The 19325-nt window shown below is 39.0% G+C and overlaps 1 protein-coding gene across 2 annotated transcripts in view; it reads right to left on the reverse strand.

Moving 5' to 3' along the window:
• Ric1 (RIC1 homolog, RAB6A GEF complex partner 1) overlaps window positions 1–19325 on the reverse strand; it is a 77947-nt gene that overhangs the window by 17629 nt on the left and 40993 nt on the right. The window contains exons 5-12 of one of the 2 annotated variants that reach the window (XM_052187497.1): window positions 17271–17413; window positions 17012–17145; window positions 15141–15232; window positions 13745–13833; window positions 9375–9519; window positions 8397–8445; window positions 6570–6722; window positions 4349–4552 (exon numbers count right to left, since the gene is read on the reverse strand). In XM_052187497.1, coding sequence (XP_052043457.1) covers window positions 4349–4552; window positions 6570–6722; window positions 8397–8445; window positions 9375–9519; window positions 13745–13833; window positions 15141–15232; window positions 17012–17145; window positions 17271–17413 — 1009 coding nt within the window. Of the gene's footprint in view, window positions 1–4348; window positions 4553–6569; window positions 6723–8396; window positions 8446–9374; window positions 9520–13744; window positions 13834–15140; window positions 15233–17011; window positions 17149–17270; window positions 17414–19325 lie in introns of both variants that reach the window. The other variant, XM_052187487.1, reaches the window with a different exon arrangement.

Raw genomic sequence — 19325 nt, forward strand, 5'->3', positions numbered from 1 at the left:
ACATGTCCTATCTTAATTCTTTCAAGGCTCTAAGACCCACACTGCCTTCCCCACCACAACTTTGCTTGTTTCTAATATTAAATGCAGTACAAACTGACAAAGAAGCATGTGAGGGTAGCCACAAACTGCAGCCAACAGCTTCTGTCTGCTGATGTAGACTATTCCCAAATCAATGGGAGCTTCAAGAGGAATTTTGGTTTGTAATAGAAATCTTTGTTGCTTTTCACACTGCTGTGATTAAAAAAAAAAAAAAGCAATGCATATAAAAATCAATCAATGTAAAAACAATTTGTTGCTTCAGAATAGCAAGTGGCTTATTTCTTAAGATGCACCCACAGACCTGTATGAACTACTGCTTTTCTATTTGTCTGTTCAACCTTACTGAGCCACAAGAACCCTTAACATACTACAGATAACAGGTCTCCACCCTGAGCATCAGTGTAAGCGCAGACCCCATGGTATCGAGCTTATGCCTTTGTCCATGGTGTCATTTTATCAGTGCTAGGTAACTTTCAAACGTTGAAGAAACTATGGGTCACTGATGTGTAGTATGTTTTAGCTCTATACACTCCTAGTCTATATTAATTAGCTTTCATGAGCAGCTGGAGGAAGCGGAGTATGAATTAACAGAAAAGCAGAGCAATGGAAGAGTCTTCTGTTCCTGGAATAAGAAAAGCTTCAATTTATTCAAATTTATTTTCATTTGACTCACGAAAACTGAATATATACAGAAAAGAAACCCAAATCAAAAAACCATGTAAAATATAATCCAATCTAATAAGTTGCATAAAGACAAAAAGATAATCAAGCAAAAGCAATAAACCCAAAGCACTTACATTGTTCTCAATAAAATTAACTCATAAAGAATTAAACTGCAGTTGTCCAGACAGTCAACTTAACAGTGTAAGTGAACTAACAGCTTTTCATTACTTAGAAAAGAAGGTAACAGGCATACCACAGTAAGCAGCAGGTCAAAGAACCCTTTCCTCCCCAAACCTTAATGTTTCACTAATTCATATGAAATATCATATGTGAGCTATTACATCACTGCAAAAATGATTCCAACATAAAAAGGCTCAGTAAAAGTTTATCAAATTATCACACTCTAATGTATATTCCTACAAAAACAAAACAAGATAAGCCCCTAAAACCCACCTATTGTTTTAACCTTCAAAAGTCTATGGAATATAACAAACCCAAATATGAGTTAAAATAATATACTTTTTTAATTCTAAGTATTTTATTACTAGAACAAACTACATTTTTCCCTAGCGTCACCTTCTTTGATCTATGTGTCATTTGCACTTTGTACTATGTACTTAATGCTGTGTGTAGAAACGGTGGCAAGAAAGAGGGAGCTAATAAAGAATGGAGAAACTTGGCCATAAAGGGATGGACAGTCAGGGCTCAGGAGTCATGTCATGTCACTGGGAAACTGAGCTGGGTACCAAAAATGTCTTACCCACCTCAGGAGGGTATGCCAGTCTCTTAAATGGAAGCTAACTGCTTTCCTTCTTTTTCCCTGTTAAATGCTGTCTCCAGACTAGACTAGCTTTGTATAACTAGTGAGACTAAAGGACTTGCCACAGCAAATGTGACCTTTGCCAAACACCATCTCCATACCCGATAAGAGGCAAGGGTGAGCAAACCACTTACGAGCAAACGGTTCCAAATTCACCTCTCTGCTCCCCAGGGAAGGAAGGGCCTGGCATTTACCACCTACACTTTGTAACAGATATTCTTTCCAGGGAGTTAGAACCAGGTTAAGTATAAAGTCCTTAGAATACTAGATAATAAAGACCTTGTAGAAACCAATGTTTATACTATACAAAACACTAAACCCAACAAAGAACACAGCCACAAACTAGAAGGTTTTTTAAAAATTTCACTTTGTGTTCCAACGTGTTACTTTCTAAATTTGCAATTAAGAAAACTAAATTTAAAAAATAAACTGAGGAAGATTCCATCTATACAGCTGGCCACTAACTTTGCTTCTAACAAGTATATATGCGTTTAATTTGGCTAGAGACATATAACTAGCAGAACCTTTTAATCCGGAAAGTAAGTTGTATGAAACAGAAGGGTTGAACAAACAAAAGAAACAAAACTGCAGAGTTCCAGATGATCGGTAGAAAGCACAACAGAATTAGCGAAGCTCATCAGATGAACTCTAAATAATACAGTAAGCACACAAATAGAAACCACATAACCAAATCAATCTTAATGGAGAATGTGGGTACCCTACATGAGAGGGTAAGAGGGAAGGGGGACAAAGCCACAGCCCCAGCGAGTCCCCATGACTGACGAGGAAGCTTAGACGGCAAAGCTTCTGCACTACACAGCCAGTTCCCAGAAAGACTACTGTAACTCTGCACTCAGTCGCCAGGCTCCAGGGCCAGCTCGCAAAGAGCAGGGCAACTCTCACGGTAAAAAGAAAAAAAGCCACAAGGGCAGATTCTAAGTTTTAGTACAAGGTCAATAGTAAATTATATGACTCAACACTAATAATTAGATTTTAAAGTACACTGGATTCTTCAGTGTAGACTGTTTTGAGGCTATGTACGCCAGTAGTACCCTGTGGTGCTGGATGGTCACAGGACTGTCCTCATGCACAGAGCCTGTTGGGCTAGATGACCTCCATGGTCCTTCTAACTTCAAACATTCTATGAAACTTGAAATTAAAATTCTATTTCAATGTAAACGTCTTGGGCACACAGCTGTGGCATTTTAAATTTATATCTTTATTAGTTTTTAAGTGTTTATTTCTCATTAGGGTTTATGAAGATTCCAAAGCAGAATAACGTTTTGGTATTTTTAATTTAGTTTTTGTGAACTGCTTGTTTAACCTAATGGTAAATAAGTTAACCATTTAAAAAATATTTTACCAAAACTATTTTATCTTTATTTAAAACTAATAGAACAGAGATGAATAAAGAATTAAAGAGGTAAACACACACTTAAAGGTTCATCTGGGCAGGTGAGCAGAGCCAGCTATCGATGGCAGACTCCTACAGTCCTAAAATCAGTGTTGTGTGCTTGTTTCCTGGGATGTTTCAGAGATGGCTAAGAATCACTGAATTTTTTTAGCTGGAAGGAAATTCCACTTTGTTATTGCCTGATGGACGTTTTAGTCCCAGACCTACCTTCTTGGATCCTCTGCTCTACGTGGCTCTCTGGTAACCCAGACCTGGCTAGGCAGGACTGGCATTGAGTCTAGGTCAGTGTAGAATGGATAGTTCTAAGTATGGGAAATGAGAATAGCAGAGAAATGGCTATAGGAGAGAAGGGAGCAGTGGAAAATTTTAGTCAAGGAAGTAGCCGATGCAGTTCTACATTTAAAATGTTACGAATTATAAAATGGTATGTACATTGTTTGATTCCACAAGGTTATTAATGTACATTAAATACATCTTTTCAGTGCATACTACAAGTCAGTGTAGGAGCTATTCCTCCTTCAACCCTCACACAATGATCATTTTCTGTCTTTCATTTTCTCAAAATAAACTGAAAATAATATGAGAGCTGAAACAAACTAGTCAGATGTAAGCAGAGAGAAGGCAAGGAATTAGGAAATAGAAACTGATTAAAAGAAGCTAGTGTGGTAGTGTATGTGTATGGTCCCACCATTCGGGACCAATCACATAGCAATTCTATCTCAAAAAGAAAGGAATGGAAAGGAATTGAAAGGAAAAATAAAATAAAAAATAAAATGACTAAAAGAAACTAATCCAAGAGCAGGCTATTTTGAACTAGAAGGAGAAAGAAAACATTTAGAACTTTGAAACTATGAATACAAATTTATTATAAGAAATTTCAATTTACTTACTGCACCAAATTAATCTTAATTGGCATCGAAATTCAAAATTGATCTATTTCAAATGTCAATCTGTCAAACTTACTAAATGAACCTGCTAATTTAAACGTGGTATCAGGATGAATCTATAATTTCGAAAAGCATTAATTTATAATAAAATTATGAGCAATACATTTCTCAGATGTTCGTTCAGAGGACTGCAATGTGGGCCGGGTATAAGTGATTAACTGCTGAAGCTCTAAAGTCAGCTGGACTAGGTACCAGTCAAATCACCTCTTGCCAAGCAGTGGATACACTTTGGGCTATTCAAGTTCACTGTGCTCGGATTAAGTGAAACAGAGGTTCAAAGTAAAGTAATCTCCACTGAGGGAAAAAGAAATAAACTTTTAGGATATACTCTATCAAATGGAAAGAAAAAAGGCAAGGAATAAAACCAAAACATTGAGAAAGATACAGCAATGAAAACAATTAAAAACATTCCAAGTGATAAATTAATAATTAGTGAGTCAGTAGTAGCAGTACATGAACACTTACCTGTACAACATGCCAATGCCGATGCCCAAGTAAAGTGCTTAACCCCGGAGACTCCAGACCACCATCTGAAAACGGGCTCTTCTCCTGCCTGGGCATATGCTCAGCACGTGGTGAAGAGTACCTCGGATTCTGGGTCTGTGCGGCTTCCCCGCAGTTCAAGTATAACCGATCTTCTCCCTGAAGCAACACCTGTTCTTGGTTACTCTAGATGGAGAAAGAAGGGCAAGAGGGAAAGCAAAGAGACTCAGCATCAGGTGGGACAACTCTATCAACAACTAGTTCAGCTCTATCTCAGAACTAGCACCATAAATCAATATCGATTGTTTTCACATGACAGAATCTACATAATGACCTTGTATATTACATTTAGAGAAGAGTCAATATTTTAGTGATTCTTAGTGCAAATACAGTTTTTGTGCTGTGTGTTTTGTCCCAATTGTTTGGACAGTACTTTTATTAGCACCTCAAACGGTGACACTCTGAGAACTATTCCTGAAAAACTACATGTAAGGACAAAGTGCTTAAAAGACTGTGCAAGTTTCTATGCATATTCAGAGATGCAATAGTGCCTGCCTTTGGTTAATTATGTCTTGAGTTTTAATTAGAGCACCAATGCTCTCAAGATGAAAAGATTCTTATATTCAAATCAGACAGTGTATCCTATCTTGTTCCCATTTAGTCCAAATTACAATCAAGGATATATACAAAAAGATAAATATTTATATATCTTTTCGTATTATGTGTATATGTGGTGTGCATGTATGCATGTGTGTCTGCATGAGTGCATATGTATGTGTGGTGATCCAAGGTTGATGTCAGGTCCCTTCCTTAACAGTTCTTCTCTACCTAATACATTGGAGGAAGATGTCTTGTTGAATCTGGAGCCTGTTCCCTGGCTGGGCAGACTAGCTGGCTTGCTCTGGAATCCCCGTCCCTATGTCCTTCCTGCTGGATTACAGATGGCTGCCGTCCCCACCCGGCCTTTACATGGGTTCTGGGGATTTAAACTTTAGTCCTCACATACCCGCTCACTGAGCTGTCTCCCCAGTCCCAGAACAGGGCTCTAAAAATATCTGGAATGGGGAAGGGCAGGAAATATACTCTTATTTTTCTTGTAGCTCCTTACTATAGTATAGAGTTCTGAGATCTGGGTTATTTTCACATTAATTTTCAATGTATTGTGAAATTTAAGTAACTGGTTACACCACTTATCATTAAAAAGCCATTGATACAGGTACCAAGATATGTACCCATAACATATAACTGTAGCATATTTAAATACATAATCATTGTGATCCTCTTGCTTCAGCCTCCCAAGTGTGTAGTATTACAAGTGTGTGCCATTATGCCCTGGTCTCACAATTTTTGCGCTCTCTCTCTCTCTCTCTCTCTCTCTCTCTCTCTCTCTGTGTGTGTGTGTATGAGTGTGATGTGACGGTCTTCCTCAGTCACTCTCCACCTTGTGTTTTGAGACCGGGCACAACACTGTACCTGCAGCTTGCTGGCTCTGGATGCCACCTTCCCAGAGCCAAGGTTACAGGCACACCCTGCCATGACCAACCCTTCTAGCTTGTGAAGCAAGCACTCTACTAAGCCACCGCCCCAGCCACCTAGAACAGTTTTTTAAAGCATTATTTATTTAATGTATGTGAACACACTGTTGCTGTCCTCAGACGCACCAGAAGAGGACATCAGATCTCATTACAGATGGTTGTGAGCCACCATGTGGTTGCTGGGAATTGAACTCAGGACCTCTGGAAGAGCAGTCAGTGCTCTTAACTGCTGAGCCATCTCTCCAGCTCCCACCTAGTAATATGTCTAAGTAGTATCTAAGTACAACATACTTTGGAAAATCTTACCCAGATAAAAGTTAAATTAGTCAAGTTATCTTACATGTAAGTATGGCTTCTTTCAAATTGCTTGTAGCATTATATATATATTTTATAAAAGAATGAAATGCCAAACACAAACAATGTCCCATCCCCACAAAACCCAAAAATACAAGTCTAAAACATGTACTGAAATAAGACTTTGGTATAAATTTTATAGAAATATTTGACTCACAGAAAATACACAAAGAAAGTACAGTTAACAATTTTAGAAATATATTCAAATCTATGGGACATAGAAATGGTCTAAAATGGTCGAAAATTCTGCCATAAGAGGTATTAAAAATAAAACAAAATAAACCAAACACAGAACCCCAGCTTTAATTACTTACCATACAAGGGTTTACGGTGAGTACACTCTTGATAAACTGAAATAGCAAAATGCTGGGCTGTTTAACGGAGCTCCTGAGGTCAGTCTCAGTCTGCGTGTGCTGAGAAGCCAGGCCACTGATCACCCATAAGTGATAGCCTTCTGCACCCCAGCTCTTGAAGGAAGAGAAAAAAAGCCAAAGCAAAACAAAGTTATTTTGATTTCTTTTATAACCTCAGTTAAATACTGAAAACAGTCAATATATGAAATAACCCATGGCGCAATTCTTGTCTTCTGAGTACTGGAGCCACCATGACAAGTAACAGACAAGAACCATAGCCAGGGGAAGCCGGCAGGTCAAGGTGCTTGTGGGAAAGTGTGCGAATCTGAGTCTGAGCCCCAGAGCACGGAAGGAGGGAAAGAACAGCTCCATAAAGCTGTCCTCTGGAACCCACATGGAAGCCAGCTCACACATACACATACACACACCATCCACATCATCTTCACACACAATAATTAGTTAAAAACACAGAATCGATGATTCTTGTCATCGAGTACATCTTAAGTATAGCAGGAAGAAGCCACCGCCACTGCCTTTTACTTAGAATGGAAAAGCACTATATAGTGGTCTCAGCTTCCATTTCAGGATTACAATCCTAAAATCCTTCTGTAACATCTCAATTTAAGTAACCTGGTCCTCAAGCTCTGACTATGACTAGAAGCTCTGACGTGAGAAGGCGTCTACAGCAGATGTCTGTTGGCTGTGACACGTTCTCAGTCCAGCTTGGCCTTGTTCTGCTGTGGTGGTCACGATGCCTAGTTTCTCTAGATAGAGGATTCTTCAGTGGAGAAATGTACAGTAAGAGATTTAAATATATTTCTCTAAGGCTAATCAATACTGACATTCTGTAACTAGATTCCACCATAGAATTTTTGAAGCTAGTAATTTTTAATATGTAAGCAACCTTCAGAAACTGCTGGAAATTGTTTAAAGTTAAGTAACTGCTGGGAGGAAATGGCACATGCCTTTAATCCCAGAGCTTGGGAATTGGAGGCAGAGGCAGTTTGAGGCTATCCTGGTCTATAGAGCAAGTTCCAGGACAGGCAAAGCTACACAGAGAAAAACCTGTCTCGAAAAACCAAAAAGAAAAAAAAAAGGAAAACAAAGTTAAATAATTGTGTATTTCATGTGTGTAGATATGTGTAAGCCTGTGTGTGCACGTGTGCACATGGATCCAGAACAATGCCTGCTATGTTGCCTTCTCCCAATTTCTCTGTGAACTTGGAGCTAACTAACTGCTTGCACCTTTAGTTTGTGGTTGAAATAAAATCTTAGTGAACCTGATAATAATGGTTGATACATGCAATTTAAAGGCACTAACTGGTAGTTACAGAAATGTTATTATATGAAAACTTGTGTTTGTGTGTGTAAGAGGTATGCGGAGGTCAAATGCACAACTATGTGTGTGTGCGTGTGTGTGTGTGTGTGTGTGTGTGTGTGTGTGTGCATGTGTGTGCATGTGTGTGTATACACAAGCCAGAAGAGGTCATTCCTCAGAAGCATCTACCTTATTTTTTTTAAGATAAAGTCATTGCAAAGGCAAAGGCCAGAGGACTATTAGAACAAGAGCAGCCTAGTCTGCACACTCCGAGGCCTGCCTTGGTTACATAGAAAGAAACCCCATCTTATAATAAATTTCACCAAAAATGAACTATATGGGAAAATATCTACTGAGACAAAACTCATCTCTGATTTTGTGGGATCAATGTGAGAAAAAGAAAAGGCCCTGAGGTTTATAGGGTGTAGAGGTTTTCGAGCTGCATCTGTGTTTAAACATTAAGTACTCACCATGGAGCTGATCTTAAGGGGATCTTTTTTGGTACCATCTGACCTGTAACTAAAACACAACAGAAACTTGATTGTCTTCCAGTGGCATATAATATACATACCAGTAGCTTCAGCTTTAAAAAAATCAAATTGATTTTGTTCTTTTAAAGTAAAAATACATTAATAGTACATGAAACTGAAATACTTATGCATCACTACATATTTCTATTTTAAAGCAGCACTTTCTGGTTTAGTTTTTCATAGTGCTATTTTTAAGACAGGGTCTTATTATGCAGCCCGAGCTGGCCTTAACATGAGATCATATACATAACTGGGCTCACAGAAAGAAGTTTATTTCTCTAGGTGTTTGGAATCAGCAAATACACTTTTACTAAATCAACTGTAGTTTTAGGAGGGTCAATGTTTGGAGAATCAATATATTCTGAATAATGTAAATCTGAGCTTTACAAAGTGTTTTGGTACAAAGGTAAAATATGGGTGGATGGGCCAAGAGGTCATGTTAAGTGAGGTATACCAAACCCAGACAGGCAGAGCATCCCGCTCTCTCCTACACAGAATCTATACACAGGCAGGGCAGGGAGAGCAGGATGTGAGAGAAGTGTGTCCCGGAAGAAAGAAACATGAGGCAATGAAGAGGGGAGTGGGCTGAGGAATGACAGAGACACGCATGTTCTCTTCCATACATGCAGCCTAGATTTACATACAAATGATGGCACGAAGGCGGGGTGGGGGCAGTATTTGGTGAGAAGGGAAAATCTGAGCAAAGTGCATGATGTGCGTGTGATGTAATCTTAAGCTCGAATGTTTGCTACTATTTTGTACACTATTAAAAAATTTAAGAGTAAGATAGGTTTTTTTAATATATAAAAACCTTTAAATAAAGGTAGTTCTATGACCTGCATTTTTGAATATATGAGCTGTCAGGGAAACGCTGGGTTACTTATCTAAAGTTTATCTCTCTCTCTTTTTTTTACTCACGCAAAGTCTCCTCCAAGTGTACATATCAGCTGGGCTCCAAACACACTCCACAGAGAAAGACCTCCATACTCCCAGGTTACTATTACAGCACTGTTGTCAGGAGACCATCTAATCAATTTCACAGCTCCTGTTTTGTTCCAGATGTCTGTGAAAAGACAGTGAGAAAGGTAAAAAGATTGTTCAGAAATACTTAGTACTTTTTACAAGCCATATATCCAAATCTGAACAAGCAGAAAGGCACGGACTACTTGAATTCTAACTAGGATGAACCCTGTCTGTGGAGGGCACTGAAAACTAAGGCCACCATCAGCCTTGGCCTGAACACTCAGGAAGCAGGTGAATTATGGGAAGGGAGTGAAGGCTGGCTTTGCCGTGATTAGCTTGAATAACTACCACTGTGTAATCCTAAAACCGTTTTGTTTTGTATGAACCAGCTTCTGTAACATTGGGATAAGGTTGCAGCAACATTTTATGTAGCGAGTGTGATAAAAATGAATGTCGGGAGCAAATGTCTGTCTCTGTAGTATATCAGACAATATCCTACATGATTTTTCACACTGAAACTATGATGCTGAATGTCTCAAAATACTGGGGAAAAGTACTTTCCCTCTGAATTTATCTGTCAAACTCTGAGAATCATTACTGTGACTAACACAACATGTGAGGGTCAGAAGATAAAGTTCAGAGCTTGCCCCCACCTGGAAATCTAGGAAGGATACTAGGTGATGCCAAGATTATAAAGGCTGCGTCCACAGCCCAAAGGCGAGTAGGAGAGAAACTTCCCCGAGGAGGAGGGGCAGTTTCTCCATGCTTCATCCAATATACAGAACAGAAACAAAAGTCCTGTGACCATCCTCAGTCACACAATTCATAATTTGTATAATTAGTAGAGTTTAAAAAACAAAACAAAATATACCACTTATACAGAGAATACAATTTAACCCAATAGTAACCCAAGCGATCTTATAATGCAATGCAGGTCCTGAAGCATCCACAAACTTAACTATCAAGAAACATCAGCTCTTAAGTCAAAAATGATAAAATACATAAATAAACAAATCACAAGAAGTGAGTCGAAGCAGAGGCAGATTCAAAGTCTCTGGATATTAGGTTCGTGTAGACACAGCATAAAACAACCACTCTTCTTTCAGCTAAAGAAACCAAAGGGCTGTCCAGATGCTTTGGTGGGGAAGAGTGCTTGATATACCAAATCCAGGACCTGAGCCCCTGGCGGAGAGAACCGACTCTCCAAAACTGCCCTCTGCCCTCCACAAGCATGCTGTGATATGTCTTCCCTCCCTCCTAACAACAAATGAAGCCGGCTCAGCTTACACAATGCTCGCTCTCTAAGACCTAAATCTGGTTTACAGAGTCCACACAAATGCTGGTTTGGTGCCGGTGTGCCTTCCATCCCAGTGATGGTGTGCAGGACGGGGCTAGGGGACAGAGACAGGAAGATCTCAGGGTTTGCAGTCTAGCTAACCTGGGCAAGCTCCAGATTCTGTGAGGAATCCTGTCTCAAAAACTAAGCTAGAAAGTACGGGAGGAAGACACGGCAATGGTTATTTCCAATCCAATAAGTGTATCCACTCCATTAGCATAAAATGTTTAAAAATGAGATCAAATATTACTCTATTTATGGGCACTTTAAAAATGCTACTAAATTACTAGGACAGAGATATTAAGTAGGTTAGACCCAATGACTTAACAAGCAAAACCTTTGGCATAACTTACATAACAATCCCAGAGACAGTAAACATAAAGCACAACGGGGATTTGACAGCTCTTAATGTGCTACATACGCAGGGACACTGCTGGAGACAGAATCTAATTCTGATGCCACCCTCCTGCCTTGGCCAAAATCACTTCCGAGGTTTTCTTGAAGCCTAACATAGCTATAAGACATATCTATGACCAATTAGAAGTAAGTAGAAAGTTGGAGTAGACAAAACTAACTCTGGGAGACCTTCTCCTTTCTCTCTTTAAATACAAAAATCAGAATATGCCTTGATTGCTTCCTTCTTCATGCAAATGCAAAAAAGTAAAGACTGGCTCTTTTATGATCATGAGGCAAAGGTCAGATAAAGGATAACAAGAATTTATCTTTGTATTTCTTGCTATTTCAGGAAACAAATACTATAGTCACAGTACATTTTTTTTTCTGTTAGTTTTAGTCAACAGCATTTTCACTGACACCACCTGTAGACTCATCCTGTGACGAGCACACTCACTAAGGGCTTATCGAGAGTGCCTGGCTTTGTTTATCACTACGCACCTAGCAGTTAGGACACTGCTGACATGCAGCTGGTACCAGAGTATTTGGGAGAATAAACTGAAATCAGGTAAAGATTACAAAGAGGTCTAGACAAGAAAACTAGAGACCAAAACTAAACAAAGTGAGAACCAGAAAGAGATATGGGATGAAAGGCTATTCCAGGGCACCTTTAATTCTCTTTACACAGAAATTCTTGGGCCAAATTCTTATATTTATTAACAATATTTACTTAGTGTGTACATTAATTGAAAGTTAGCTTTGTTAAGCTTAGTATTACCAGTACAGTAGTTCTCTTTATCGGTGGTTTCATTTTTCACACTTAATAATTATACACAGTTTCAGTTTAGCAGAGCTTGAGCTTACAGAACCCTTATTTTTCTTAATGGCCACAAAGCACAAGGGTGCTGGCAGTGCAGACATGTACAAGAGCACACAGAAACGCTGTTATAACTGCAGACATAAAGGGTCTTAATGGAAGAAAAACATTGTATGCTGACTTTGCTAAGAACAAATCTTTTCACTTGGGAGGCTGACACAGGATGACTGCTATAATCTCAAGGCCAATCTGGGCTATACAGTGAATTTCAGACAGCCTGGGCTAACATGGGAAAGACTTTCTTTTCATGTAAAACTTAGGAAAAAGAAACCTGTCACACCTCAAATTACAAAAATATCGACTCTAGTGTGTAATAAATACACTATTTTAAAACAGAAAAGGCATTGAGCCTGTGGATTTAAGATACAGGCAGAAAACAAACTGACATGTTAGGACACTAAGCCTATATGAATAAGACCTTAGGAAGCCTTTTACCCCCAACATCTGTCATTCTTAGGCATCAGACAGTGACAGAGAATTGAAAATAGGTTTGCACTGAAAAACTAATATGTATGTACACAAACATATGTTATAGACAGATAAGAAGATAGGGAAGATAGATGGATGATGGAGAGATGAGGGGGGAGAAGGGAAGAAGGGGAGAGGAGAGAAGAGAGAGACAGAGACAGAGACAGAGAGACACAGAGAGAGTGTATTGTGACATCTGCCAATGGAGAAGAGGCTGGCAGGATTCTCATGGAGTCGAACAACTTGAGATAAGAAAATAGAATATCACCTACAAGAACTCTTCCCTTTGAGCCTTCTGGGACAAGATATGAAATATAATCATAAATTAACTCTGGTACTATGATACCTGAGGCCTTAAAATCAGGTGTAGTAGACAGACAAAGCCAAGAACCCACATCTCTCTCCCCCACCCAAATGTACGAGAAAGACCCCATTCAGTAATAATTTTTCTATTTTATTATCACTTATTTTAAAAGGCTTTGGTTATTTTAACTGTTGTTTATGAGATACACTATGATAGTTCAATACATGTATACAGTGTGATTATCAAAGGGGGCTTCATCTTCACTTCAGCTTGACTGGACTTAAGAGTCACCAAGGGAATACAGCTCTGGGTATATATGGGTTTATATGAGGATTTTTCCAAAAAGGCCTCCTTGAGGAGAGTGGGCAGCAGCTGGAGCACTGGACCAGACAGAAACGAGAAAGCAAGCTGAGCTCCAGAACTCCTCTCTCTACGTCCGAACAACAGACATGCTGTACCCAGCTGTCTCATGCTCCCATCAGCATGCCTGCCCTACACGACAGGCTATGTAAGCCAAAGTACATGCTTCCTTTCTCTTCTCAAAAATATTTTGCATGTATGGTGTTTTGCCTACACGCATGTCTATGGACCACCTTCATGTCTGGTGCCTGTAGAAGCCAGGAGACAGCTCTTCTCCTGGAACTGGAATACAGACAGTTGTGAACGCCATGTGTGTCCTGAGGATCACACTTGGGTCCTCTAGAAGGGCAGCTGCTCTCAGCCGCTGAGCATCCCATCTTAAGTTACTTCTCTACGGTATTTTGTATGGTCACAGCAATGAGAAAAGTAATGAATATACAGGTTATCTCTTCTTATGCCTAATTTATAAGTAAGACATTGATTGCTACAGGCCTTTATGTGTAAGAAAGAAACAACTTACAGAGCTGGAGAGGTGGTAGTACTGGGATTTAGCCTCACAGACCGAGAGAGACATTACAAATACTCACCAGGATACTGCTTTGCTGTAAGTTCTAGTTTATGAGACAGCAGCATGGCTCCAGTAGTGTTGTCTATTGTATAAACTTGCACAGAACCACTGTGAAAACAACACTTTTAGTAAAAAGTGACCAATATAAACAGAAAGGCCCTATCATGGGAATCCATGTTCTAGTGAAAGGTGTGCAAAGTAGGAAACCGTTTGGTAAGTAACTAGTCATCGCATCAGCCTGAACAAAGGCATAGGCAACTCTGGCCTCTTCCTCTCTAAATATTCTAGAAATTCCTAACATTTTCCTGGAAACACATACATTGTTCACTCTACTATATAAAATTATAAAACAATGGAAACAATCTGAACACATAGCAACAAGAGGAAGGAAAACACTAGTATATTCATCAGTATCTTATCTATTACACTGAAGGAAAGAACTTTAGCAGTACGCATTAACCTGGGCAGCAAGTGTGTGTGTTTCACACATAGGCACCCTCCCCTTCTGCTTGGTCTAGAAGACAAACATTATAGGGAACACAGGAAAATATACTCATGACCATACATTTTTAAATTATAAATAAAATATGAATAAATCAAATCATGAACATAACATTTCCCTTCCCTCCCCCACTTCCATTTTTGCTCTCCCATCTTCCCATTTTAAAGGCATTTATAAAGACTAGTCTAGACTTTACTACGTAGCCCAGGCTATAACCAATATCTTCAAATTCATAATCCTGTTGCTTCAGCCTCATGAACGCTAGGATTATAGATATGTGTCAAATGTTCATGTTTCAATTTTAAAACTCTGTTACATGAGTCCCAGCAAAACCAAAACCAAAACCAATAAAAAAAAACCCAACTAATTTTACATGTGAGCTTTATGACTATTCACTAATTAAATAAAATTACATACTCATGTAAGGTTCTTGCCACACCAGCACGAGGACCTACCTGAGTTCAATGCTCAGAACCCACATGGAAGGGTAGGTCCAGTGCTGTGCACTGTACATGGGGAGCAGGAGACAGGTGGCTCTTTGGGCGAGCTGGCCAGTCTAGTCTAGCCAGTGAGCTCCAGGCAAGTGAGAGGCAGTGTTTCAAAGGGAAGATGGTGTTTCTTAAGAAGACACCCTCCTCAGATATCTTAAGGAACTAACAATAAACACTGACGTCTTAAAGTATTAACAGTAAAGACCCTAAATGTTAATGTATTTATTCTTTATAACGTGTACTTCAACTTTCTACAGTCGAAACATCTTACTTTTACAAATTCAAATATTCAGTGTCTGAAATCAGTTCTTTATACACCTTTATTTACCATATTAAGATGAATGATGATTATGACAGGCATAATCAAATACCTAAGTATGTTAAGATATCTTAAGTTTAACTTAGAATGAGTTATCAATTACCTTGCACAACCAAAGGCCATCAATCGGTATTTGTTATTTACTGCAACACAAGTCCCATCAATAACATCTTGTGGCCAAACTCCATGAAGTTGCTACATTAAGAAAAAGAGTTAAAGTTTAAAAATTGTTTCCCTAAACTTATTGTTGCTTCAATAATTATCATTCAACAGATTCAGTTTAACAAGGTATAATTTGGTTTTACTGTGTAAGAAATTTCTCACAAAGACTATCATCTAAATATTTTCCCTCAAGAAGCATAAAACAGTAAAGAAAAAGGAGAACTGGGAAGCATTTACATTAGTAGCTGAGAAATAGTAAAGAGAGCTTAGAAATAGCTTATTTGCCATGTTCGACATACAAAATGCCTGGGAATTTAGGGGTCTCTGAAAGAATGGCCGAGCTGGGTCAAAGCCTACTTAAGAAGACTTGTTCCGTGCTGAGCATACTCCTAATGTGAGCAGCCAACGAAGACCAACTTCCACTCCAGTAGAAAGCTGAACACTTTTCCTTTGTGTGAACATTAAAGAAAAGTCCACGATTACACTCTGAACCTTTTAGTTTTTAAGTCTTCCAAAGCTCAGAATACTGGAGTAGTCAGGTCTATGTACCCTCTGGAAGGGACTATAGGACTCTTCCTAAGGAACACGGGAGACAAAAAAGGGGAAAAGGGAGAAAAAGGAGTAGAGTAAGAGAAGTGAGGAGGGAAGGAACCAAAAGATGGACAGGAAGGACCCCTTAAATAAATAACCAGTCAACAATCTACAAAAACAGAAAATAGTAATTTTACTCTAGGCCTCTGCACAGCAGAAAAATCTACATGTTTACTATCTAAAAATAAAAAAGGCAATAGCTTTTAAAGGACATACAATGAAAGGGAGAAAGAGAAGAAAGAGTCTCCTTGGGATGATGCAAATGATGACGAAGAAGAACCAGAAAATGCATCTTCATTAAAGGCCTATTGTGAGCTACCAATCTGGAGGAGTGTCTGGAGCAGGCCAGAAAGCTCTAATGGAAAATTCTTAAAGAAGATTAAACAAACACCTGACGATGGTTTAAAGTGGAGAAAACAAGGCAACTGACAGTCAGTTTGGGGTTAAGAGGCAAGCTCATAAAGAATATGCTAATGCAGGGCTAAGTGACAACTCACTGGGTAAAGTGCTTGCTTTGTAAGTGTTAGGACCTGAGTTTGATCCCCAGAACACATGTAACAGGCCAAGTTTGGTTTTATGTACATGTAATTCCAGTACTGAAAGTGAGCACAGGCAGGCCTCTAAAGCTAGCTGGCCAGCTAGCTAGTTTAGTCTACTTCAAGCTCTAGGCCAGTGAGTAATCCTGCTTCAAAGATCAAGATTAGAGTGACTGAGGAATGGAAGCCTAGGATGTCCTCTGGTCTACACACACACACACACACACACACACACACACACACACACACAGAGAGACACACACACTGAACATACACAAACACACATATGTGCATAAGCAAAGGCATACATGTATATACACAGAATAACTAAACATAAAGAACCAAACAATTATTAACTCCTAATGTAAATAAAAATCTGCAGAAAAGGAAAAACGAGTCATTGGCATATTATATAGCTTGGTATTAATAGAATTTACATGCTGACTAATCTATAAACAATGGATAATAATCTCATTAAGATAATAACCTTATTGAAAAGACTATGAGTGTGTTGGGGTTGGAGAACATTGAAGGAAATGGTCATTTTCCATAGGATAAAGTCAATAACCCTACAACTGTCTATATAGTTTGAATAAAAATTATGTGAACTAAGAGAACATAGGATTTAAAAATAAAGCAAAATTATATATGCAAAATAAAATAATTTAAAATGTACAATCCATACCTCTGCAGTAAATCTACTGGATACTGGTGTAATAAATCCAACTTTACCATCATTAAACACAACAGCAAATCCATCAAGTGTGGCACAGTATTCCATATCTTTAATGTGCACATCTGCAAAGCCGAGGAATGAACCTACTGATGAAAAACACATAAACAGAGTAGGGTTATAATAAGGTATTATCTCACATATTTGAGTAGTACTATCATATGCCCAACATTAAACAACTGGTTCTACCTTATATACAAAGTATAACTACCTCTAGATGACTGAAGGTCTACTGAAAATGGTACTGTAGAAAGATTGATGGCTTTTCTTCCATTTGTCATTCCTTCCCAATGAATAAGATGAAGAAGTCCATCAGAAGTTGCAACAAGGAGATCTTCCAGGACAGACTGCAAACTGGAGGGAAGCAAGCAACTCAAGTCAGTCACCTTGCAAGAGAGCATACTGGGAAAGCAGTGAGCATAAATATAAGGGCTCTCAAAAACTGCTTCTGCAAGCTAGCTATGGTGGGGCATACCTTTAATCCTAGCACTCAGGAGGCAGAGGCAGGTGGGCACACACACACACACACACACACATGGGGGTGAGCAGGGAGGGAGAGGGAAGGAGGGAAGGGGGAGGCAGAACACTTCTATAAGTATGGCTGAACATCAGTAAGACAGGAGGCCTTAAAACTCTTTAAGTCAGCCTGCTTTACACACTCTAGTCCAGGCTGGCCATGAATCAGACGAGACTCTTCCTTCTAAAACAAAACAACAACGGAAGGAGAATGCTTCAGCAAAGCAGATCATCATATCCTTACAGAAAGCTGCTTGTCTCTAACTTTAGTATAATTTAATCTAGGTTAGAAAGTAGAAGTATTGAGGCAACAAATTAAGGCCAAATGGAGTGGTGTGACTGAAGAAGACATAGAAGAGGAAAAAGAACAAACAGCTGTAATGATCCAGAGGACGACAGACTGAAACCACAGAACTACATGTAACCATCCTCTACCACTGTCTGAGAGTTCTCAATAGAAATCCCTTTCCTGTACAACTCAGTAGCCACATGTAGTTTGGCTGAAAATTAATAGAGCTCATAATCTCTATAATAAAAAGCTGGGACAACTGACAAGACATACAGATAGAAAAATGTGAATGAGAAGAAAAAGTAAAGTCCATCAACATAAATGACTATTATACAATCCCAATGTTGGATTACCAGACAATCACTTAAAATAATTGTGAAATAAATGAAAAAATGTATATGAAGGCTGAGAAGACAGCTCAGTTGGTGCTTCCTGCCTCTAATGTTTGGAAGAACAACCTAAGTCAGGGTCACACAGCTGCCAGTCTGTGCCCCTCTCTCTGCAATGCTCTCTCCCTGGGAAAGGTCAGATTCTGTTCCTGGTACCCACATAAAAAGCTAGGTGTGGCAGCTTGTATCTGTGATCCTAGTGCTGGACTGTTGGGGAGCATACATAGGCATATCTCCCAAGTCTGCTGACCAGACAGTCTGAGCAGATCGTTGGGCTCCAGGTTTAGTGAGTGATCTCCTTTCAAGATAATCCTTTGATGCCAGCATGTGGGAGTGAATTTCTTTGAATTTGAGGCCAGGTTGATCTAGAGAGTAAGTCCCAGAACAGCCAGGCTACACAAAGAAACCCTCTCTTGAGAAACCATTAAAAAGGGGGTAGGGGGAGAGGCCTACTAAAAGTCCTGAGTTCAATTCCCAGCAGCCACATGGTGGCTCACAATCAACTGTAATAGATCAGATGCCCTCTTCTGGTGTGTCTGAAGACAACTACAGTGCACTAATATACAAAATAAGTAAATAAATCTTCTATTTAAGAAAAGAATATGATGGCCAACAACAGATGTCACACACACACCCCACACATACACAGGAGAATCTAAATAAGATACTCCATTTACCTCAATCAAAAGTAAAAATCTTGTTGAACAATGGCTGGTGTCCATTTTTAATGAATAGTTCTTCAAAATGTTGAAAAATGGGCCTTGTCCCAAGCTACCCAATTGCCACCCTCAATTAATTTTAGTACAAATGTCAAGCCCAACAAATTATGTCTTTTCATGCTGTACTGGTTCTTAAAATATTATGAATATCATCCTTAGTTTTAAGTACATATAAAAGATACACTGGCACAGGGGAAATTTTCCTAAACAAAACTCCAATGGTTCAGGCTCTAATATCAAGAATTGATAAATGGGACCTCATGAAAGCTTCTGTAAGGCAAAGGACATAGACAACAGGACAAATTGGTAACTTATATTTTGGGGAAAAAAATCTTCATTAACTCCACATTCAA

Source organism: Apodemus sylvaticus, chromosome 1 (genome assembly GCF_947179515.1).
Source record: "Apodemus sylvaticus chromosome 1, mApoSyl1.1, whole genome shotgun sequence".
In the NCBI taxonomy this organism is placed as follows: domain Eukaryota; kingdom Metazoa; phylum Chordata; class Mammalia; order Rodentia; family Muridae; genus Apodemus; species Apodemus sylvaticus.